Source organism: Hippocampus guttulatus, chromosome 9 (genome assembly GCF_054856545.1).
Source record: "Hippocampus guttulatus isolate MCC_2025c chromosome 9, RoL_Hgut_1.0, whole genome shotgun sequence".
Classification (NCBI taxonomy): domain Eukaryota; kingdom Metazoa; phylum Chordata; class Actinopteri; order Syngnathiformes; family Syngnathidae; genus Hippocampus; species Hippocampus guttulatus.
The window spans coordinates 15,890,342-15,911,029 of record NC_141269.1 but is presented as its reverse complement, the minus strand read 5'-3'; the positions used below and the strand labels follow the sequence as shown (position 1 = coordinate 15,911,029).

Genomic DNA, 20,688 nt, shown 5'->3' with positions numbered 1-20,688 from the left:
TGTTTGTGATTTGTCAGGCTATGGACTGACCAACCGAGTTCTTTTTCCGGGTCATTGTTATGGCGTGCTGAACATGTGAGTTTTTGAATCTACAAACGGCCATTTACTGTGAGCAAACTTCGCTGGACTACAGGTCTCATCGCCTTTAAATTCACATGTAACATTGTTTTGTACTATATATTACGTATAATGTTGAATGTAATATCTTTCGTATTTTCCACGTGTTGACCATACCCTAGGACGCAGTGTCTGATGTGTCACGCTGGATAGTAGTGATATGGAATACATTAAACCACATAGAAATGTGTTTTAAATGTGATTACTTCAGTTTCATAAACCCGTTGTAGTGTTTCGTAAGACTGATTATCAAGTCAACTCGGCGTTGCAAGTTTCATGATGTGAGCATTATTTTGTTTCGTAGAAAACCGAAAAAGACATGGCATCAACTGAGGAAGACTTCCCCCGAGGTGGGGCACTTAAGAAGGCTCATGGAAATAAAATAGACTTACAGGTTGAAGTGGACAACCTGTTCGAGGTATCGTTGATCTCCCTTTTATTTCAGAGCTGGCATGTCATACAAAAGACTACATCCTCGCTATAATCGCCACTTGAGTTTACATGCCTTTGAAATTGTTCCCCTTGCTATGCTTGCTTTCTTTCCAATTCCTCACTTTTCACTTTTCAAGCTGCTTGTTTCGTTTTCCCTTGCTCTAAGTAATTTGTTTCTTTGCTGCAGTCTAATGAAAAAGAAGAATTTGAGCAATGGATGGGGGGTATCAAAGATAAGAAATTCAAGAAGCAAAAGACTGCTGGGGCGAAAGGAGATGGCCTGACTCTAAATGCGGATGCAGAGTGTGTGGAAATACTACATAGTAAGGTAAAAACACAATTAAGGAAAGTCACACACATTACAACAGGACAATATACATTCCTAAAAGAAAAGGATAAGGAATTCTGAAGAATTAGATAATATAGCTCCGGTGTCAAACTGATGGGTCCACATCCCAGATGCAGACCTCCAAGTCATTTATGTGGCCCGTGAAATCTTGCCACTATTTCTGAAAACTATCCGTAAAAATGATACTGACCAAATTCAGGGGTGATTATTCAATACAATGGAGCGACTATAAAAGTTTTCCACATGACACATATTATAAAAGGACCAAGAAATGTAACCGCCTCATGCTGTAGCTACACACCTATACTTTTAAGAAATATAGTTCAGCTCAGTCCAATTGGTTGTGACATTTAAAAAGCAGTTTCTAGTTCTTCACAAGGAGCAAAAATTAATACTGTTCAAAAAGTTACTGTTACACTTATGTTCAGTGGTACCTCTACTTACGAAATCTCTTCATATGAAATTTTCAAGTTACGAAACGCCTTAGCAGGAAAATATTGCCCCTTGTTATGAAAGAAATTTCAAGATACGAAGGGTAAAACTACAGTATGGGGTTCCTCGTCGCAGCTCAGAGTTTCCTGAGTGCAACATACTTCTAGCTGCTCTGCCATTGGCTATCACAAAGCACCATCCTGGCATCCCATTGGCTGAGAGGGACCTTTACCGTATGTCTGTCTGTAGATAGATGAATAGATAGATGTGTGTCTATGCAGCGTCTTCGTCATTTGTCCCTTGGGACATGTGGCATTCCGCTAGTTTTACGTAAATGTGAATCACCTAGAAAAAGTGTTCACCAATCGAGCGATCGCTCTCTATGCTGAGATTTGCCTTGGACATTTTCGAAGGATTGCTAAAAGCCAACAAAAGCAAACGTCCTTGGATCAGTTCTTGACAAAACACCAGGCAAAAACAACTTCTGAGAGAGAACATGAACTAAAGAGGGCAAAAAACGAGGAGTATGAAGTTAAATGACCATCATTTTTGTTCTTTATTCTTTGTTTTTTACAAATGCAACACAAAATGCTTTGCAGAAATAAAAAAAGTCAATTGAAAGTAAACCCATCTCGATATGTAAACAGATATACACACATAAGAACACACCCACCCACATGTACACAGATTCACACGGCGCATATTTAGTGAAAGTATGGAGACACGGCAAGGCACTGAAGCTCAGGCAAGAACATTATGTGGGAGCAATCCAAACCGAGAGGTGCCGCAGTCTGTAACCACGGAGGATACCGCCACAGAGACCACTCTGACCCAGGTACACAAGGATAAACTCATTACGATGTGCATAGCTCTTCAGCACAGGATGACATCCTCACGAGTGAACGAAACACACCTCTCGGCATGGAGGCTCCCATCAATGCACAACTCTCATTTATTGTGTAATAATCTAATTGTAACATGTATTTGTTACATATTTTGATGCATTTTTATACTTTTAGAAAACATTTATGTCTGTTTTTTTTTGGGGGGGGGCTTGGAACGCATTAAGGCATTTACATGGAAAATGCGTCTCTACTTATAAAATTTTCTAGTTCAGAAAATTTCTTGCAGAACCAATTAATTTCGTAAGTAGAGGTATCACTGTATCCTCTGTATACTGTCTTTCCTTGAAAGAAGACAAACTCTTTGTGTTGCACTTTTCTTTAGGGGGAAAAAAGGTTTTGTTAAATTCAGCCATTTAAATCTGGTCAGACAAAACATAACCGGTTCGTTTTTCATTTTGTTCTTTCCCTGCATTGAATGTGGCCCAAACCGCAAACACAAAATTAAGGTATTTACAATTATTTTGGGCAGACTGTTTCACCCCTTATGATAACTGCAAAATGTCACCGTTAGGTTTAAAAAATATATATATATATACAGTATTGTGTTATTTCTTCACAGGATGTAAAGGAAGGCATGCTGATGCTGGGTTGTGTGAAAGATGTTTCAGACTTTGAGGTGACTGTTGGTCTACCTTGTGGTCTACAAGGATTCCTCAGCATTAGAAACATCTGCGACTCATACACAAAGCTACTCACTGAGCAACTGGATTCAACTGATGAGGTAGGTAAACTGTATTTCAGTGGTTCTGAACCCTTTTTGCCTTCTGTAACTGAGCCTTTTTGTCATTTCCGAACCCCCTCACTCATATGTACATGTTGATGATTTTCTAAAAGCAGAACGTAACTGATTATGAAATAGATTTTTTTTCCCCCTGAATGAGAACATTCCTAGGCCTTGTCTTCTTTTTTTTTTTAACTCAAATTAAAAGTAAAAACAAATACGTGACATTAAAAATAAATCTTTTGTAAATTAAATGAAAACAAGCAGTTTGACTTTCATTTCATCGGTCATCCGAGCTTTGATGAGAATATCAGCTGACATGCAGTTGTTGTGATTTAGGCCAAGCAGCAAATCAATTATTAGATGTTTCCACATACCCCCTGCCATGGGCTAAGGTGTACGCACACTCCTGGTTTGGAATCATTGAGTATTGTGTGCATGTTGACTTGTCAGACAAAAGAAAAAAAATCATGAACACCCTTTGAGTATTTGTTCTGTGGATTCAAGTAACAGAACTGTCTTGTTTTTTTTTTCTGGCAGGACATTTGTGCTTTGTCACACCTCTTCTATACTGGCATGATGTTGAGATGTGTGGTTGCAAAGTTGGACACCACCAGAGGAGGCACAATGAGCATCCAACTCTCAGTCAATCCAAAGCTTGTCAACAGCGCGCTCACATCAAGTGCTCTGAAAGCTGACATGGCAAGTCAGAAGTCAGAAACTCTTACCCCAGAATCCCTTTGTCACAACTCAACAGTTGTCACTGTTTGTTTTCTCAGGTGTTGAGTGGATGTGTTGAGAGCCTTGAAGATCATGGCTGCATAGTTGACATTGGTGTCAATGGAACCAAAGCCTTCCTGCCAAAGAAAGCTGTCAAAGATAAACAGAACAGTAACAATGGTATTGTAAATAGGGATTGTTTTATCCTCTCCCTTTCTCTTGCAATTCCTTTTCAAAGTCACCGATGTGACAATAGTTTTTCCTTCTTTCCCAGAGCTGAAAGTGGGCCAGTATTTGACTTGTCAAATAAAAGAAGTGAAGAACGATGGGCGTGTATTGCGACTCTGCGCCAAATCCTTGCCTGTTGGCCGAGCTCTTGCTGAATCCAAACAAGGATGGACCTTGACTAACCTTCTTCCGGGACTTCTTGTTAAAGCAACAGTCAGAAAGGTAGGGAGAGTTTTGGATAATCTGTGGTGTCAACATTCTCACACCACATTTTATTTGGAGAGCACTTTTCATCTATTAAAAATGCAACACAAAATGCTTTGCAGAAATAAAAAAAGTCAATTGAAAGTAAACCCATCTCGATATGTAAACAGATATACACACATAAGAACACACCCACCCACATGTACACAGATTCACACGACGCATATTTAGTGAAAGTATGGAGACACGGCAAGGCACTGAAGCTCAGGCAAGAACATTATGTGGGAGCAATCCAAACCGAGAGGTGCCGCAGTCTGTAACCACGGAGGATACCGCCACAGAGACCACTCTGACCCAGGTACACAAGGATAAACTCATTACGATGTGCATAGCTCTTCAGCACAGGATGACATCCTCACGAGTGAACGAAACACACCTCTCGGCATGGAGGCTCCCATCAAGCAACACTGAAGTTAAAACTTCAAAAAAATTATAACCTTAAAATCTGTTCAAGTTTCACTACACCGAACTGTTTGTATACATGACCATGTATGATGCCAAATGAACTCTTGACAGTGCTGAAATCAATGAAGCCTGTATTGCAGGTGACCAGAAACGGACTGCTCATGGACTTCCTGTCCTCCTTCCGTGGTCAGGTGGACATACTTCACATGGAGCAAGAGATGGCTGTTCATTACAATAAGGGAAGCAATGTAAGGAAGGGTCCTTCTTGTGAGAACAATACATACAAATTCTATGCCCTTTTACGACAATGCAATTTTTACTTTTAGAAGAAATTTCCACTGTTGTCTCCGCTAGTGGCAACATCTCCATGTTTTGCCCGGCTAGGTTTAGATGTTCAATTCAGGTTAGACATTTGTATGTCTTCATTTTCGTACCTTTTGCGTTGTGTATTTTTGCATCAATCGTGTAGATGCTGGCCCGTGTGCTGTATGTGGAGCCATCCACTCGCTTGGTCGGACTAAGCTTGCGTGACCACATAGTCCAACCTGAAACTCGAATGAATACCATTCCTGCAAGCGGTGACCGAGTCGGTGAGGTGGTGAAGGACTGCAAGATGGCCTCTATGCATGTCATGTCTGGAGCTGTATTGGAACTGCCTGACAAAACTCTCGCTTTTGTACATGTGAGTAGCAATAATGAAATATTCATACTGTATACACTAATTATTGGAGTTAAAAAAAAAACCTCACCTGAATTTGCCTGACACATTGTTTTTCTTTCTGACAGAGGAATAACCTGAAGGAGCTTAATGAGCCAGCTAATGAGAACAAATTACTCGCCTTACCCAAGCACACTTGCAGGATAATTGATTTCAGCCCCATTGACCAAATTCATTTTGCTACTCTACGCAAGTATGTGAAATCTTTCTTTGCATCATGCCTCCTTTGTCAGTCAGCGTCCAACTGATTTCACTTGATTTTCAGGACTATGATTGAAAAAACCTTCTTTCGATACTCTGATCTTCAGGCTGGTCAGATTGTAGAGGTATGTGCTGAGACTTGGATGAAATATAAAGTATCTACTGTTAGCAGATGGTAAACTACTATACATAGTAGTGTTGAGGAGGGGTGCAATGGGGGGGGAAACCTCAGGATTCCGAACCTATCATGATTTTAAGTCATGGATTGGATCATTTTTCGAATAAAAAAAAAATCAAAAATAAACTAATATTTATTACTTTATTTTCTATTGGTTTTATAAATCACTTTTGTACATTAAATAAAAACATTCGACCCCAAACTATTTGAAAATAAAGTGCATTACATGGGCTGATAAACAGCACATACTACATTACATCACATGACGATTACGTACTTGAAGTTTTCAACGTGGTGTTGGGGTTTATGATTTTCAAGTGTATTTTGGCATCTTGGTGTTGAAGTGCCCCACCAATCATGTATCCGCACACTCGACACTTTTTGAAAAGCACTGATCTAAACCATGTCCCTAAGTTGTCCCCTCTACTGTATTAGTCCCCTTCACAACACCTTGTACTGGCAGTTATCTACAAAATGTAACAATTGACATGCCAGTTATACGATTGCATTTAAAAAGTATGTACAGGTTGAAAAATTGTACTTATATGGAAGTGGTGATAATGGAACATTCTTGAAAGTCATTTTGAAATAAGTGATGTCCTGTTTGCTGTTACTTAAATTTGATATCCTGTTGCTTTGTCTAGTAACCAAGTCTTACATGTCTCTCCCGTAAAGGGGATAGTGTCTGTCCTGCTGAATCATGGCATGGTGGTGCACTTGTCGAGCCACATTCGAGGGCTGGTGCCTTCTACCCACCTATCAGGCATCGTCTTAAAGAACCCTGAGAAGAAGTATCCAAAGGGCATGAAAGTCAAATGTCGGGTCAGTCCATTCTTGACATCAGGAAACCTGTTAATCGGATGTGTCATCTTGTCATCACAAGTTGTCTTGAGTTTTATTTTGCTCTTCATGTCCTCAGGTGCTCTCAGTGGATGTAGACAACAAAAAGCTGTATTTGACCCGAAAGAAGGCCCTCATCGAAAGCTCCCTGCCATTATTCCTTAGCTATGATGATGCTCGTCCTGGACGAGTGTCCCACGGTTACATTGTCAGTGTCAAAAACGTTGGCTGCGTCGTTCGATTCTACAATGATGTTAAGGGCCTGGTGCCAGTCAATGAACTCAGCTCTGAAGTAATCGTCAACCCTGAGGAAGTCTTCTATGTTGGTCAGGTGAGCTCTTATGATGTGTGGCTGCTATGCCATTATATTTCAGCAAACAAGTACATTATATCGTTTGTCCTTTGATTAAAGGAGACATGATAAATCAGTTTTTTAATACAAATAGTTGGATCTCTAGAGTCTCTGCTATGTGAAATGAAGTCACCTCATGATTTTGAAAACATTTTTGGGTAATTTTTTTATTTAGTTTTCACGGCTCCAAACCAACGATGCGTGCACATCTCACATATGTGCCACAGTTATGCCTTTAAACATATATACATATCTCAAATGAAATCCATCTTTAAAAGGATCTTATCTTCACATGCCTCCAAAATTTAGGCACTCAAAATACAGAACAATCACCTTTTGGGTATCTCATACAGTCCTCCAAATAAAATAAAATAAATTGGGGGAAAAAGGAAAATAAGATTATGTGAATGACGGTCTAATCACAGAAACATTCACCCACTTCTCCTATTTTTTGCAGAACACAACCTTTAAAGCCTTCGATTAAAAGTTATTCTTTCCATCATAAATATCTCAACAACAATGTCTAGCCATTCATTTACAGTTGGCTTTTGAGCTTTGAGCCATTTCCTGTTTATGGCTTTCCTGCATGCAGCGCTCAATATCTGAAATAAATAATTATCATGAAAAGACACTTTCTCTGATGTTAAGGGATCAAAAAAGTATTTTTAAAATCTATGTATTTTTAGAAAAATACTGTATGTATGTATGTATGTATGTCTTTATTTTTAAGAGAGGTACACTTAAGCCATTCACCTAATAACCACCCCCACACTTAGTTTCTCATCCAATGACATCCTTTCTCATCCTGTCTCCTTATCATAAGTCAACAGTCTCAAACTTGGGCCTTAAACTGGACAGTGATTTCAAACTCGATCGGCAAATTGGTGCCGTTGTTAAATCCAGCTTCTTTCACCTTAGACAGCTGGCCAAAATAAAACCTCTCCTCTCACATGAACACTTTGAGACAGTAATTCATGCCTTTGTCACATCCCGGCTCGATTACTGCAATGCCCTTTACTTTGGAGTCAGCCAGTCCTCCATTAAGCGCCTTCAGCTGGTCCAGAATGCCGCTGCTCGCCTCTTGACTGGTACTCGTAAGAGGGAGTACATAACTCCTACTCTGGCATCCCTTCACTGGCTCCCCATTCATTTTAGAGTTATTTTAAAGATCCTCTTATTTGTTTTCAAATCTCTGAATAATCTCGCACCACCTTACCTCTCTGAGCTCATCCGCCCCTACACACCTGCCCGGCGCCTCAGGTCTGTGGACCAGACTTTATTAGAAGTACCAAGAACCAAACTGAGGCTCAGAGGGGATCGAGCCTTTTCTGTTGCTGGTCCCTCTCTCTGGAATGACCTCCCACTGAACATTCGGCAAGCCTCCTCGCTGCCCATCTTCAAAACCCTCCTCAAAACTCACTTGTATTCTTTGGCATTCGACTCAGCATGACTTAGATTTGTTCTTGGTTTTACTGTTTGGTGCTTTCTACCGCCTTTATTACCGATTTGTCTTATTGTTTATTGTGCATGTTAAATTGCTCCATGTACAGCACTTTGTATGCAGCGATGGCTGTTTGAAAGTGCTCTATAAATACTGTTGACTTGACAAGATCTCCTTGGCTGGCTTCAGTTCCAGATTGAAAGTGCCACTTTTACTGGGCCCTATCATGCCTATAAATTCAAAAGGAATGCAGAGTTGCAGTGTTAGCACAGATTAGAGTTACAACTGTGTTAGTTTATTATTCAGGGTGAACTGCATGTGTCCATTAGATAAAATGTATGTCTTTATGCTATGGGCACTAGCTTGTTTTTTATATTCTGAGCTCTGTTTTCGCTAGTAGACTTAAGTAGCCAGCAGTTGCAAACACTTGCCACCAAGCGAGGTGAAAAAGAAGACTGAACTCACTGTTCCCGCAGCAGAATGAGGGCTGGCTCATAGCAGGAGACAAATCCGCCTCTAAAATTAGCTAATTTCACTGTTACTAGAAATATGTACAAATATCTCTGTAAATTGATCCTTTTATAAATTTATTGAAGAAAGCATGTTAAGATACCTTGGAACAGTTTTAAATTGTTTTTTAAAAATGCTCATGTCTCCTTTTTGAAGGTGTTGAGGGCAAGGGTTCTGCAGTGTGATCCAGAGAAGAAAAAGATGATGCTGTCATTTAAGCCTGCAGCAGAGGGCGACACAGAAGAAATGGGAAAGGCCCAATTTGGCTGTGAGGTGGGAAAGATATGTTCCATGTTTTGTCTTTAAAACAGCTGTTATGGAAGTGACATTTGATCGGTCGAACTGAATTTTACACACACACACACACACACATCCCATTTGTTTATTCGACTTAGATAGTAAATGAAACCCAGTATGTAATATGGTGTAAATGAGCTGTGTTCCGATGGCCAATTTGATACGCAAAGATAGCTGTGGCCAGGAGCATATCTTAACATTCCAATTAAAGTGGAACGATTGCAATGTCCAACCTCCCCGATGAGGGAAAATGTACCGGTAATCAACTGCTGCTCAAAGTCAGACGTTATGTAAAACTTTTAATAGTTTAAAAAAAAAATCCCAAACGGTAGTGCACCAAAATTGTTTATTATCTTTCCATAAGATTATTTGTCAAAATATTTTGTTGAGTAGTTTATTAATTTTTTTGGTCATGGAATCAGATGCCATTGATATTTGCACCATTTATGTTCATACACGTTGCCTAGTTGAATGAAGGACAATGAATTTTCAGTGGTGAATTGCTTTAGGATGCTGTTTATCACACTAAACACACTTTTCAAGCACTAGTTTATTGCTATTTCGACACCATTGAATCGATCACAACAGGTGCGCTCTGTTCATCAGTCGAAGCAAACCAGTTGCGATCGAATCAATACCCTGAGATTGAAATGACCTGATTAAATGAGAATATCCACAAGTACTTCAACAACTACAGCGTTGACTTTGAGAATAAAATGACCTGGATGAATGAGAATATCCACAAGTGTACTTCAACAACTACAACTGTTTGACTGCTTTGTCATGCAGAATAGAGTGATTTTAAAGAGGAAGAAATATTTATTTCTAAATCCAATGTAATGGATACTAGTAACAACTCTTTTTCCTGCTCCATGTGTTTTGCTTTCCGCCTATGTTGTAGAGATTGGAAGCGAAGGTGCTAAAGAAGTCGGTCAGTGGTCTGGAAGTGTCCATTACTCCCAATGGGGTTCCTGCCCTCTTACCCACCATGCACCTCTCAGATCTCATGTCCAACTGTTCTCTGCTGTGGGAGGCCCTGCAGGAGGGAGACACCATTTCAAACCTCGTCTGCTTTCTCCAGAATAAGAATAAAATTGTATCCTGGTTTATTATTGAAACTAAATGTAATACCTCAGCCAGGCTTTGATATTTGTTGAAGATTGTGCTTTTTTTTCTGACCTTTTTTTTAATGTGCCAAGAGTAGCCTTTTGTTTTCCTTAAGTTTCTCTCCTAGACTGTCACCAAGAAGCCAATGGTGATCTGGTCACTGGAGGAAGGAGTGGCCGCTAAGGAATTCTCAGAGATCACAGTTGGAATGCAGATGTTTGGCTGGGTCAAGAACATCATGGCCTATGGCGTCTTTGTCGAGTTCCCATACGGCCTTGTTGGTCTTGCACCAAAGTCTGTGAGTGATGGGTCGTCATTGGCAGGGAATGTTTTCCTTTTTTCCTCCTCTGAGACCATCTGTGTTGTGCCAACTGCTGTATTTTCCTGTCTGCGCACTTGTAGGCCATGTCTGATAAGTTCATTGCTGATACAACAGCCACCTTCCTCGTGGGCCAGACGGTGGTTGCTAAGGTGACAAATTTGGATGAAGAGAAGAAGCGATTCCTGGTCACACTGAAAATTTCTGAAGTCACTTTGCCAGAAGGATCTGCCCAGACTATACTTATTCATGCTGTGCAAGAAAGACGAGCTGCGACTGAAATGATCGCCCTGAAAGGTGGGACGTTTTGTCTCGTGTACGTGATATAACCATGTTACGCAATTCTTGTGAACTGTCTAGCCTTGCGTGAAAATAAGCCTGCAATGTATTTGGTGGCCATAACCCAAATCAGAAAATGAATTCAGAAAACACAGTTTGAAAGATGTTGTCTTAGCAAAACGCTTTACTAGACACATTCTCTGTATTTCATTCTGATTTCACTTGGAGTGGGGGTGGCGGGGGACTGGGATGTTGGCCAGAATAGGGGTGGGGTTATGAAAGGCTGGTAAATCAAGGGCCAAAATATAATTTCAAAAACGAAGCATAAAGGTTCCCAAAATTGATTTTTTTTTTTGTGAGCTTTTGTTTACTTATATTGATTTGAGTCTTAATATGAAGTCTGTGTTAAATGTCTCACCTCTGTGTTGTTCCTCAGAAGCCAGGGATCTTTACCAGCATCTTGCTGCTCTGTCTGTTGGCCAGAGGCTGAAGTTGGCTGTGGACACAGTGAAGGATGGTGATGGTTCCACCTTCAAGTCAGATGAATTGGTTGGTGCCACCATACGGGCCAACAAATACCATTTGATGGGTATGTTTTTATCCTTAAGTCAAGTCTTAACACTGTATGGTAGATATCGTCTGAGAGTGCCATGTGAAAGTATGAGCCTCACTTGAAATTTTTGACCTTTTGTCACATTTCAGGCTTCAAACATAATGATATAAAATGGGATTTTGTTTTGGTGGAAAATCAAAATTGGGGCACAGTCGTGACTTGGGAAAAAAATTACACAATATTTTAAACTTTTATTTACATGTGCATTTACATGGCCTTTCAAAACACAAATATTGGTAATATTCAGGTTTTGAAAAGGTTATTGACTGCATGTAATCACTGTTGCAATAAAGATGATGCTTGTTTTCAATGCCTGCATTTCAAAATAAAAAGATTTAAATGTTGAGAAACCACACATTTTGAAAATCTCTTGCTCTCTTTGTTGCAGGGATTCAGTTGACCCCAGGACAGAAGGTTACTGCAGTTGTTATTTATGCTGACATCCTGTCTGCCACAGTCCATGTGTCACTCCTTTCCAAGTTAGTTACCAAAAAGAAAACGGTAAGATACTTTGTCTTACATAAATGTACAATGAAATACTAAAGAACACTAAATGGATGTACAAAGTATTTCCAGTTTCCACTATGTACTCCAGGAGACTCTCGCCCCTCCCCCTTACTACTCAACCCTAAGCTTAGTCTTCAGCCGCATGCTAGATGCGATTTAATTGTTTTCTAAAACACCGACTGCTTTTTTCCCCCAATGATAATGATGAGGGGATGATACATATGTTTTAAAACAAGCCTTGGCTTCTCATTTGGATCTTTTCCAATCGCTGGGTGTTATGACCCTTCCAACTGAGGAAGTGTCAAACGTAAGTCTGGGAGTTGGAGAGGAGCAGAAACTGGTGTTTGGACCGTCGAGAGTAGGCATGTCCAGCTCCGGGCCTGGAGTGCCACTGTCCTGCCTGTTTTCCAGCTTCTCACAGCTGCAATGCACCTAATTCAGATGATCAGCTCATCAGCCAGCTCTGAAGCAGTATTAGAATGATCCTGATTATTTGAATCGGGGTTGTTGCTCCGAGGAGAGCTGGAAAACAGGCAGGACAGCGGCCCTTGAGGACCGAGTTTAGACACCCCTAATCTCGAGAGTACTATCACGAGGAGGAACACATGACACAATAGAACGAGATTGGAGTAAACATTGCAGAATTCCCACTGCCTTAGTGCAGCCCAAATAAATACTAGTAATGAATGAACACAAACGATTTATGGCAAAGTTCCCTAAAACCCAAATGAATTAAATGGACACGAATGAACTGGAAGGATGATGGCCTTTGCGAGGAACTAGTTTGGCTGCACTGAGGGGCTGACAAACAACAAGCTAATACATATGACACACCCAAGGTCCTGACTCTAAACACAACCAGGACTACCCACCCTGAGTCATTTTAAACCAAGGGTTTCAAACTCCAAAATTTAAATGATCAGCTCATCAGCAAGTTCTGCAGAAGCCTGATAACGGCCCTGATCAATTGAATCAGGGGTGCTGCAGCAGGTAGAGATGGAAAACATGCAAGAAAGCGACCCTGAGTTTGAGACCCCTGTAATTTAAACAGCGGGTGGTTAATCTTTGCAAGTGTTGGCCCACCTAAAACTAATTGGGCTCACTCTCCCCTGCAATGATTGTTCAGCTAAGTTGTGAACAAGGGCCACCAATCAGCAAAGAGCAGGGGAGAGCTACCACACACATGCAAAGATTAACCCCCAACACAAAAAAAAAATAAGAAATAAATAACCAGCCATGAAATATCGCCGACCGTAACTCTGTGTGTGTGTGTCTGTGTGTGTGTGTTTACAGCTTACAGAAGAGCGCAAATATTCTGCAATTTTGCAGCACATTGACAAAGACCTAGCCATCATCTCCGTGGAAGACACTGCTCAGCTGACTTTTATTCAAACTCAAAGCCACTTGAATGAGGTCATTCTACCAGAGTCGGTCAAGCTGAGGGAAGGAATGGTTTTGACCGTTGAAGTCGTTGAACCAAGCTGCGAGCAACTGCAAGGGCTTCCTCTATTGTCGTGGAAGCGTGCTGCACCCAAAAGACTGCGCACCGTTTCAGAAAACCAAATGGATTCTGACACTGGTTACCGCTTCGGAGAAATTGTGCAGGGGAAAGTACGGACAGTGAAGCCTACCAACATTCAGGTTGAACTAGAGGATGGAAGCACGGGCTTTGTGCACGTGTCTGAGGTGATGGAGGCGACAGAGGTGTCACAAGGATCCTTCCCCACGTCTTTCGTTAAAGTGGGCAGTGTTGTCACTGGCAGGGTCATTGGAAGACGAGAAATCAACAGTAACGGGTGGCTGCTGCTTATTAATTTTATACTTTTTTCACATTATTGAAAGTTCTTTAAAGCTTCTTTTTACAATTATATATGATCTGTTCTTTGTTTTCTTTAGATTATTACCGATTTCCCAGCCAAGATTACCATACACCTCACCTGAGCTAACACTAATACCCAGGTAAATGAATGATCGTTACCGTTTTGACAGTGGCATGATTGCTCGAATGTAATGTGTTGTTTGTGTTGCCATTGCAGTCTTTCACATGTTGCCATTAAACAAATTTTCTCATAGCAAACTGGACAGGAAAACGGAGCTCAAGTCGGTGACGGCTACAGAGAAACTGAGTAGTTACAAGGTTGGAGAGGAAATTACATGTTTTGTTTCAAAGGTAGGCAAGATTATACAGTTGTGCGTCTGACATACTCTTACTGCAATGCTGAGCTGAGGTCTGTGAATGGCTTTGTAATTGTCTGCAGTTCCATCCAGAGAGGAAGAGTTTGGAGGTCACCTCTGATCTTTCCATCACCGGGACAGTAGAACTGCTGGCTATGATTACAGACCTGAAAGTAAGTTATTCCTATCAAGTTATACCTAACACTATTGATCAGTGGAATTTAATGTATTTTTTAACATGTTTATTGTTAAAATAAAATTCCACTGGGGAGTTTAAAAAAAAACACATCTTTGTCACAAACGTCATTACAGTATTGGTATATAAAATTGGGCACGTGCGTTTGCAGGCTGTCAAGTCCACACGTAAGCAGCAGGTGGTGCTATATGACTGACACATAGTCAACTATTCACACTCGAATATGCAGTACTGTATAATAGATGAAACATGAAACCGACAATTACCGGTATATAAAGATAACAATTTCTGTTGTTAGACAAAGGAAACATGACAAAAACTACTTCATGTGAACTGTGTCCTAATATTGCTTGAGTTTTGAGATTTGAGTTTTTGATATGGTCTTTTTTAAATGTTATTTTAGGATTCCAGCCGTCTTGAAAAATTGTACAAACTTGGCCAGGCTGTTAAGGCAAAAGTGGTCGAAATGAGTCTCAAACCTCAGCGATTCTTACTGTCACTCACAGGTAGGACACAACTTATTCAGCAATCCTATACTTATATGATGGAAAAAGGCTGATGGGCTACCGTGTGTTTGTTTTGTAGGCATTCATGAACTGGAGACAGGCAGTATCACTTTAGGAATAGTGACAAGCATACTGCCACACGGCCTTGTGGTCAAACTCCCGTTTGGTTGCACAGGAACTGTGGCCATCACTGATCTCGCTGATGCATACAAGCCCAACCTGTTGGCTGCATTTAGCAAGGATCAACTGCTGAGGTCAGTGAATGCACCAACTACAGTATATGCATACAATGCTTATTTAACAAATGTGTTTGACCGCCACCATCTTTTAGTCTCAGAGACCATGCAGCATCATGAAATGGTTGAATGTGGAATCTTTCCTTTTTTTAGTAAGCTCTTGAGATTTTACCATTTTGAATAGCCATGAGTAATTTCAAATTGAATTTTTTTTAATACCTAAATTGGAGCCAGCACACCGGGTTTCAGTCAGAAATTGATCAAATCATGGGGAAAAAAAAGTTCACTGATCTGATGTCAACATGGAGCAATATGTCCATTTAAATAACTTTTTTTGTTTACCTGTGTGCTATTTCTGGAGTACGGTATCTAGTAAAGTATTCGCTATCATTTTGCCCCTGTTTAACAGTCTTTGCCAAGCCCAAAGGAAGTCAATGGAGGATATTTTAATATGAAGCGTTTACAAACGAGCAGAACTGGATTTCCAGTAACACTGTAGCTGCTTTCAAAAGATGAAGTACATAAAATTCTGCTCTCTACAATGTGCTTTGGGGAAGACTAAAATCACCCCCTCCCATGCGTAGTCCAGCGCTGTATCTTTGATTTGCGTTGCGTAATAGTTTTTTTGCACAGGCATGTTAATCTGAAAATATCTTGACGCCGATATGTTGTCTCGACACGGAAAGGTGTTTCCAAGCCAAAATACACATAACAACCACAAAAAAAAAAATTGCACCAATGCAGCAAACTAAGCTCAGATATGTTTGCTAGACAGACTTGAACTCGCATTGGGACAGTTTTAACAGTGCACAACGATTTAGTTCAAGACCATGCTTTGCTCCCTGTTTAAATTGTGATCAGACTAACTGTGATCAGGCTTTGGCCTGTTCCGCACGAGCTGCACTATTTTGGAAGAGTCTCAGTGGCATTTCAGTAAACGGCCACTCACCCAAACTTAAATTGTAAAATGAACACAATATAATGTGGAGTCCACAAAGGCCATACATAGTGTCTACATGTGTATACCTTCGCAGTCTCCAGACCCCAGCTCAGTTTTGCGGTGTAATGACATCGAACTTTAATTTTGGCTATTTTAAATCATAAAAACAATGGCTGTAATCCCTGGATTGATACTTCTGCTGTCCGCGGCAACAGATGTCCGTTCATTGTATACATACACACACACACATTTCGGTTGTAATAGATCTGCCACATTGAATGATGTTGTTTTATCTCAGGTGTTACCTTCTAGGATGTGAAAATGACAAGTGGCATTTATCGCTACGACCATCAAGGTATGATATCTGACATGTATACACTCAAAAATGTTGATCTGTCCTGAACTTGTAACCTTTTCTCTGCTGTTCCCCTTCTCCAGGTTAAACCCACAGCAGGCCAAGCCAGCAAAAGACACAGAGGTTTTGTCCTTGAAAGATCTGCAACAAGGCCAGTTAATCAGAGGCTTTGTCAAGTCTATCAGTGAGCATGGGGTCTTTATAAGGTAAGACGGTGCTTCCCTACTGCATGGGAAGCGTCGATGTGCGTGCACTAAATATGTCGTGTCATGGCTCACTGAAGACTTGAAATGAATGACGACTTTTTGCTTCTTCCAGGTTGTCAAACAGCATCACTGGGAGAGCCGAGCTTCAGCGGTCCACCAAGTATTTTGTGAACAACCACAAAGTCCTCTGTAATCATCTTCCCCCCAGCACCCTGCTCACCACAAAGATCATCAGGTGAAATGAATTATACACACTGCAAAGTAGTGTGACAATACGTTTGCTAAGAAAACCTCTGACACATAGTCAAAACTGAGCATTGTTTTTTTTGCATTGTATCTAATTCTCATAATTTGTGGTCGCTCTAGACTATAAAAATCCATCATTATCAAGAAAAAGCATAAATTGCTCCAGAATACAAGTAGCTTTTTTGGCAAATTTTATTTTATAAAAACCGAGATCAAGAACAGTAGGGCTCGTACCGACAACTCTGCTGTTCCGAAAACGTGCATGTTGAGTTTATTGAAGACTCAAAATTGTCCTTAGGCATGAAAGTGAGGGTCAATGATTTATTAGATACAATCACATAACGGGGTAGGACTAGATACGTTTTTTACTTCTTCCTACTCCCTTGAACATAATAACTGTGTTGAATGAAGATTGATTTCTTTCTTTTTACTTTTTTTAATCTACCTTATTTTCTGTCAAATTATTACTGTATATATGTTTTATGTTCAATAAACAAACAAACAAACAAAAATGCTTGTTTGTCAAAATGTGCTTGGGGACTGACTGGCATCCAAACCAGGGTGTACCCCTCTTCTCATCCAGTCAGTCACCTGGTGTAGGTTCCCGCTCAACTGTGGCCTTATCGAGGATAAGCGGTATTAGAAAAAAAAAAAGAATTGACAGATTATACACATGTATTTGATGAATCCATGATGATGGGTCCAATGAGTGCTTCTTGTCACACAATAAATTGGGTTTGATTGGACTGTGTAAAATGCTACAGCAAACATAATACATTTGTATGGCTCCATGTGCACAATAGTTTGTGCTCCAATAACACTGCGGCCTTTTTTGTTCTTGTTCTTCAGCATCAACAGAAAAGAAAAGTTAGTTGAGTTGTCCCTGCTCACCGTGGACACTGGGAAGCCAGACATCCTCCCAGAGTCCCTCCATCTGCCACTACGTCTCGTGGGACAGGAGAAAGAGAAGTATAACCTTGAAAAGAAAAAGAAACGCTCACTATCTGAAAGTGAAGAGGTAACCAAACAGTTGGAAAACATTTCAGCATAGATGCTCGGCATTTGCGCCTTTAGTTGTTCTCTTAACAGAAATGCTATGCATACCTAACTGCTTTAACCTTGGTGATGTTACCAGAAAAATAAGGAGACGGAGCCCCCAAAGAAGAAGAAGAAGACGATGAAGAAGGAGAAAACAAACCGTGTAGACAATGACAGTGGGGTTGACGTGTACTTTAGAGAGGAAGACGATCAGGAAGCCAAAGAAACCAACCCGGTTGCTGTGAATGTAAGCAGATTGATTGACATTGGTTTTATTTCCATCCTATTTATTTAGCAAAAATAAATAAATGTCTCAACAGGTTTCCAGTTCATCGGGCCCTTTCAGACTGCAGGTTGCAGCTGGGTTCTCCTGGGATCTTGGCCTCAGCTCATTAAAGCCTGCGACAGCAAACATGCATGCGGACTCAAGTGATGGAGAGGACCAAGATGAGCACAACAGCAAGGTGAGGCAATTGTTGACTTTGTGTTGCAACTTCCGCCATTTGTCTCACTACTTCTTTCATCGTCAGTCTCAGAAGAAGTCTCGGTATGAGCTGGAGCAGGAGAAAAAGGTGGCGGAGAAAGCCTTGACGCAGCGGGAGATGGAGTTGATGGACCCTCAACTCAGGCCCCAGGATGCAGCAACGTTTGAGCGCCTGCTCTTGGCTTCTCCCAACAGCTCGATTCTCTGGCTCCAGTACATGGCTCACCATCTGCAGGCCACCCAGATTGAGCAGGCTCGCGCTGTGGCAGAGAGGGCGCTGAAAACCATTTCTTTCCGGTAAGATTAGACCATGTCGACACGGAACTTTGGTATTTTGGCCACCTGTTCCAGCTGGTAATGGAAAGAAAAAGGTTTTCATTGCTTGCGTTTGTACTATAAGATGATGTATTTATTTTTTAATTTCAGCGTTTCTTCATAGTCATTACTTTGTGTTTTCTGCTTTAACGCTACTTCACTCTCATCTAAGCTTACAATTCTGCCATGCTTATTGCCTTTTCTGTTACTAGGTTTTTGACCAGAAATCAAGTTTGCTTTCCTTCGTTAAAAAAAAAATTTTTTTTTTACTTGTTCTTGCTAATGTAATGAACTAATGTTCTCGCTTCTGATAAAATGTGTCATGCCTGTTGTTTTGGCATTTCTGTTCAGATACTGATTTATGATGAAGATTGGGGGTTTTACCTGAAATGGGGTGTGCCAGTATGCATGAACACTGGAAATTGAATACCGCACCCCAAATTGAAATCGGTCACCTCAATTTCGGCACAAATAATATCAGGCCACCCTCAATTCTACGTCAAGTCAGTCGTCACGATTGATTCCGAGGGCCAACTTTAAAATCAAAGCGAGGTAATACTCGTGCACTTGTATTTTGAAGTTGACCCTTGCGGCACGTTGCATAGTAACCTATGCACAACCATTATGGCTGCTGACCTCACGAGGTTGGCTCCACGGTAATACGCCGGCTCCATTCGCCTTATGACAGTGACCATACATGTCGCAGAAGGGCTGCCGGCGAGACGCTTATCTCAGTGTCACTGTGCTGTGGATTGACCTGACATGAAAGTGGGCCGTGGTGCAAAAAAAATGGATTACAGACAGCTGCCTGAGAAAAGTGTGCTAACCTAGCTGTCGCATCATAGGGTGCTGTACTGCAAGTCAGAGGTCGACAGTTAATTTTTCAAACGGGCCATGCAACTCAATTGTGCTCTATATGAATTTAATGTAAATTATGTTGTCCTAATAAGCGGCCGTTTTGTAGGCCTGGTATAATTATGTTGTTAAAGTTAAGAAATAAAAACTGAAAAAGTGGATTCAGTTATTTTAAATGACATGTGTACACATACTAATGACAGTCCTTGCCCAGATGTGCTCCAAGTCTTTAAATTAAATAAGCTCGATGGGTCAAGAAAAAAAAAATGGCAACAATCATCAAACTCTGATGCTCATTTGAGAAACATGCCAAATTTATCTGCACCCCTCTTTATTTACACTCCTAATTCTCAGTGATTGTTTGCTTGTATACATACTGTTTTTTTTTGTTTGTTTTAATGTCCAGAGAGGAGCAGGAGAAACTGAACGTGTGGGTTGCCCTGCTTAACTTGGAAAATATGTACGGCACCCAGGAGAGCCTCAAGAAAGTTTTTGAGCGAGCCCTCCAGTTCTGTGAGCCCATGCCTGTTTATCAGCAACTGGCTGACATCTACTCCAAATCTGACAAGATGAAGGTATTAAATCCTCTACATAATTTGCACAGCATCTACAGGGGTGTTCACACGGCAACTTTTACTCCGGTGTAGCACCGAGGCTGCCCCTGTAGAGCGTTCACACGTACAAAGTTATACCGGTGTAGCCCCTGAAAACAGCTTAAACCGGAGCAAATTTTACCCTGCTCAGGAGGTGATTTAAAAATTTACTCTGAGTAAATGCTAGTTTGCAAGGCAGCACCGATATAAAATGGGACATGCTAACGCTACAGGGGTAAACTCGCTACGCATGAGAAGAGTAGATTACATACGAGTATTGAATGCGTTGCTTTCGTGCTCTGTTGCACTTCCGCCATCTTTCCTTTCTCTCTTCTCTCATCCCTTTACGGTGTCTGATAGACCACAGCGTTGATTTGTCTGGAGAAGTATAAACCATGGTTTTTCGAAATGTCACAAACAAGGCGGGGAAAAGGAAGTACACTTTACGCATGCGCGTGTTTTATTTCCGTATTATTACTATCGTAATGCACGGCCGCAGAAACTGCCGTGTGAAAGCAAGTGGGGCTGCACCGGGGTTAACACGCTTCTCTTTCGTAAGCAGCTTTTTACATGTAAACGCTCCGCAAAATTTACACTGGTGTAAGATA

At 40.9% G+C, this 20,688-nt stretch overlaps 1 protein-coding gene across 3 annotated transcripts in view; it reads left to right on the top strand.

Moving 5' to 3' along the window:
• Positions 1 to 41: 41 nt before the first annotated feature.
• The window catches only part of pdcd11 (programmed cell death 11), a 22,611-nt gene continuing 1,964 nt past the window's right edge, over positions 42 to 20,688 (top strand). The window contains exons 1-33 of one of the 3 annotated variants that reach the window (XM_086119290.1): positions 42 to 157; positions 422 to 535; positions 737 to 877; positions 2,795 to 2,956; positions 3,497 to 3,658; positions 3,736 to 3,856; positions 3,951 to 4,126; positions 4,714 to 4,821; positions 5,043 to 5,255; positions 5,360 to 5,484; positions 5,557 to 5,617; positions 6,346 to 6,492; positions 6,590 to 6,841; positions 8,970 to 9,086; positions 10,012 to 10,206; positions 10,345 to 10,515; positions 10,620 to 10,833; positions 11,255 to 11,404; positions 11,817 to 11,929; positions 13,229 to 13,731; positions 13,832 to 13,894; positions 14,009 to 14,105; positions 14,194 to 14,283; positions 14,710 to 14,812; positions 14,892 to 15,066; positions 16,287 to 16,343; positions 16,427 to 16,549; positions 16,662 to 16,784; positions 17,645 to 17,813; positions 17,931 to 18,080; positions 18,154 to 18,297; positions 18,364 to 18,614; positions 19,894 to 20,062. In XM_086119290.1, the coding sequence (XP_085975416.1) occupies positions 437 to 535; positions 737 to 877; positions 2,795 to 2,956; positions 3,497 to 3,658; positions 3,736 to 3,856; positions 3,951 to 4,126; positions 4,714 to 4,821; positions 5,043 to 5,255; positions 5,360 to 5,484; positions 5,557 to 5,617; positions 6,346 to 6,492; positions 6,590 to 6,841; positions 8,970 to 9,086; positions 10,012 to 10,206; positions 10,345 to 10,515; positions 10,620 to 10,833; positions 11,255 to 11,404; positions 11,817 to 11,929; positions 13,229 to 13,731; positions 13,832 to 13,894; positions 14,009 to 14,105; positions 14,194 to 14,283; positions 14,710 to 14,812; positions 14,892 to 15,066; positions 16,287 to 16,343; positions 16,427 to 16,549; positions 16,662 to 16,784; positions 17,645 to 17,813; positions 17,931 to 18,080; positions 18,154 to 18,297; positions 18,364 to 18,614; positions 19,894 to 20,062 (4,944 nt within the window). In that variant the 5' untranslated portion in view covers positions 42 to 157; positions 422 to 436. Of the gene's footprint in view, positions 158 to 421; positions 536 to 736; positions 878 to 2,794; positions 2,957 to 3,496; positions 3,659 to 3,735; positions 3,857 to 3,950; positions 4,127 to 4,713; positions 4,822 to 5,042; positions 5,256 to 5,359; positions 5,485 to 5,556; positions 5,618 to 6,345; positions 6,493 to 6,589; positions 6,842 to 8,969; positions 9,087 to 10,011; positions 10,207 to 10,344; positions 10,516 to 10,619; positions 10,834 to 11,251; positions 11,405 to 11,816; positions 11,930 to 13,228; positions 13,732 to 13,831; positions 13,895 to 14,008; positions 14,106 to 14,193; positions 14,284 to 14,709; positions 14,813 to 14,891; positions 15,067 to 16,286; positions 16,344 to 16,426; positions 16,550 to 16,661; positions 16,785 to 17,644; positions 17,814 to 17,930; positions 18,081 to 18,153; positions 18,298 to 18,363; positions 18,615 to 19,893; positions 20,063 to 20,688 lie in introns of all 3 variants that reach the window. The other 2 variants (XM_086119288.1, XM_086119289.1) reach the window with 2 other exon arrangements.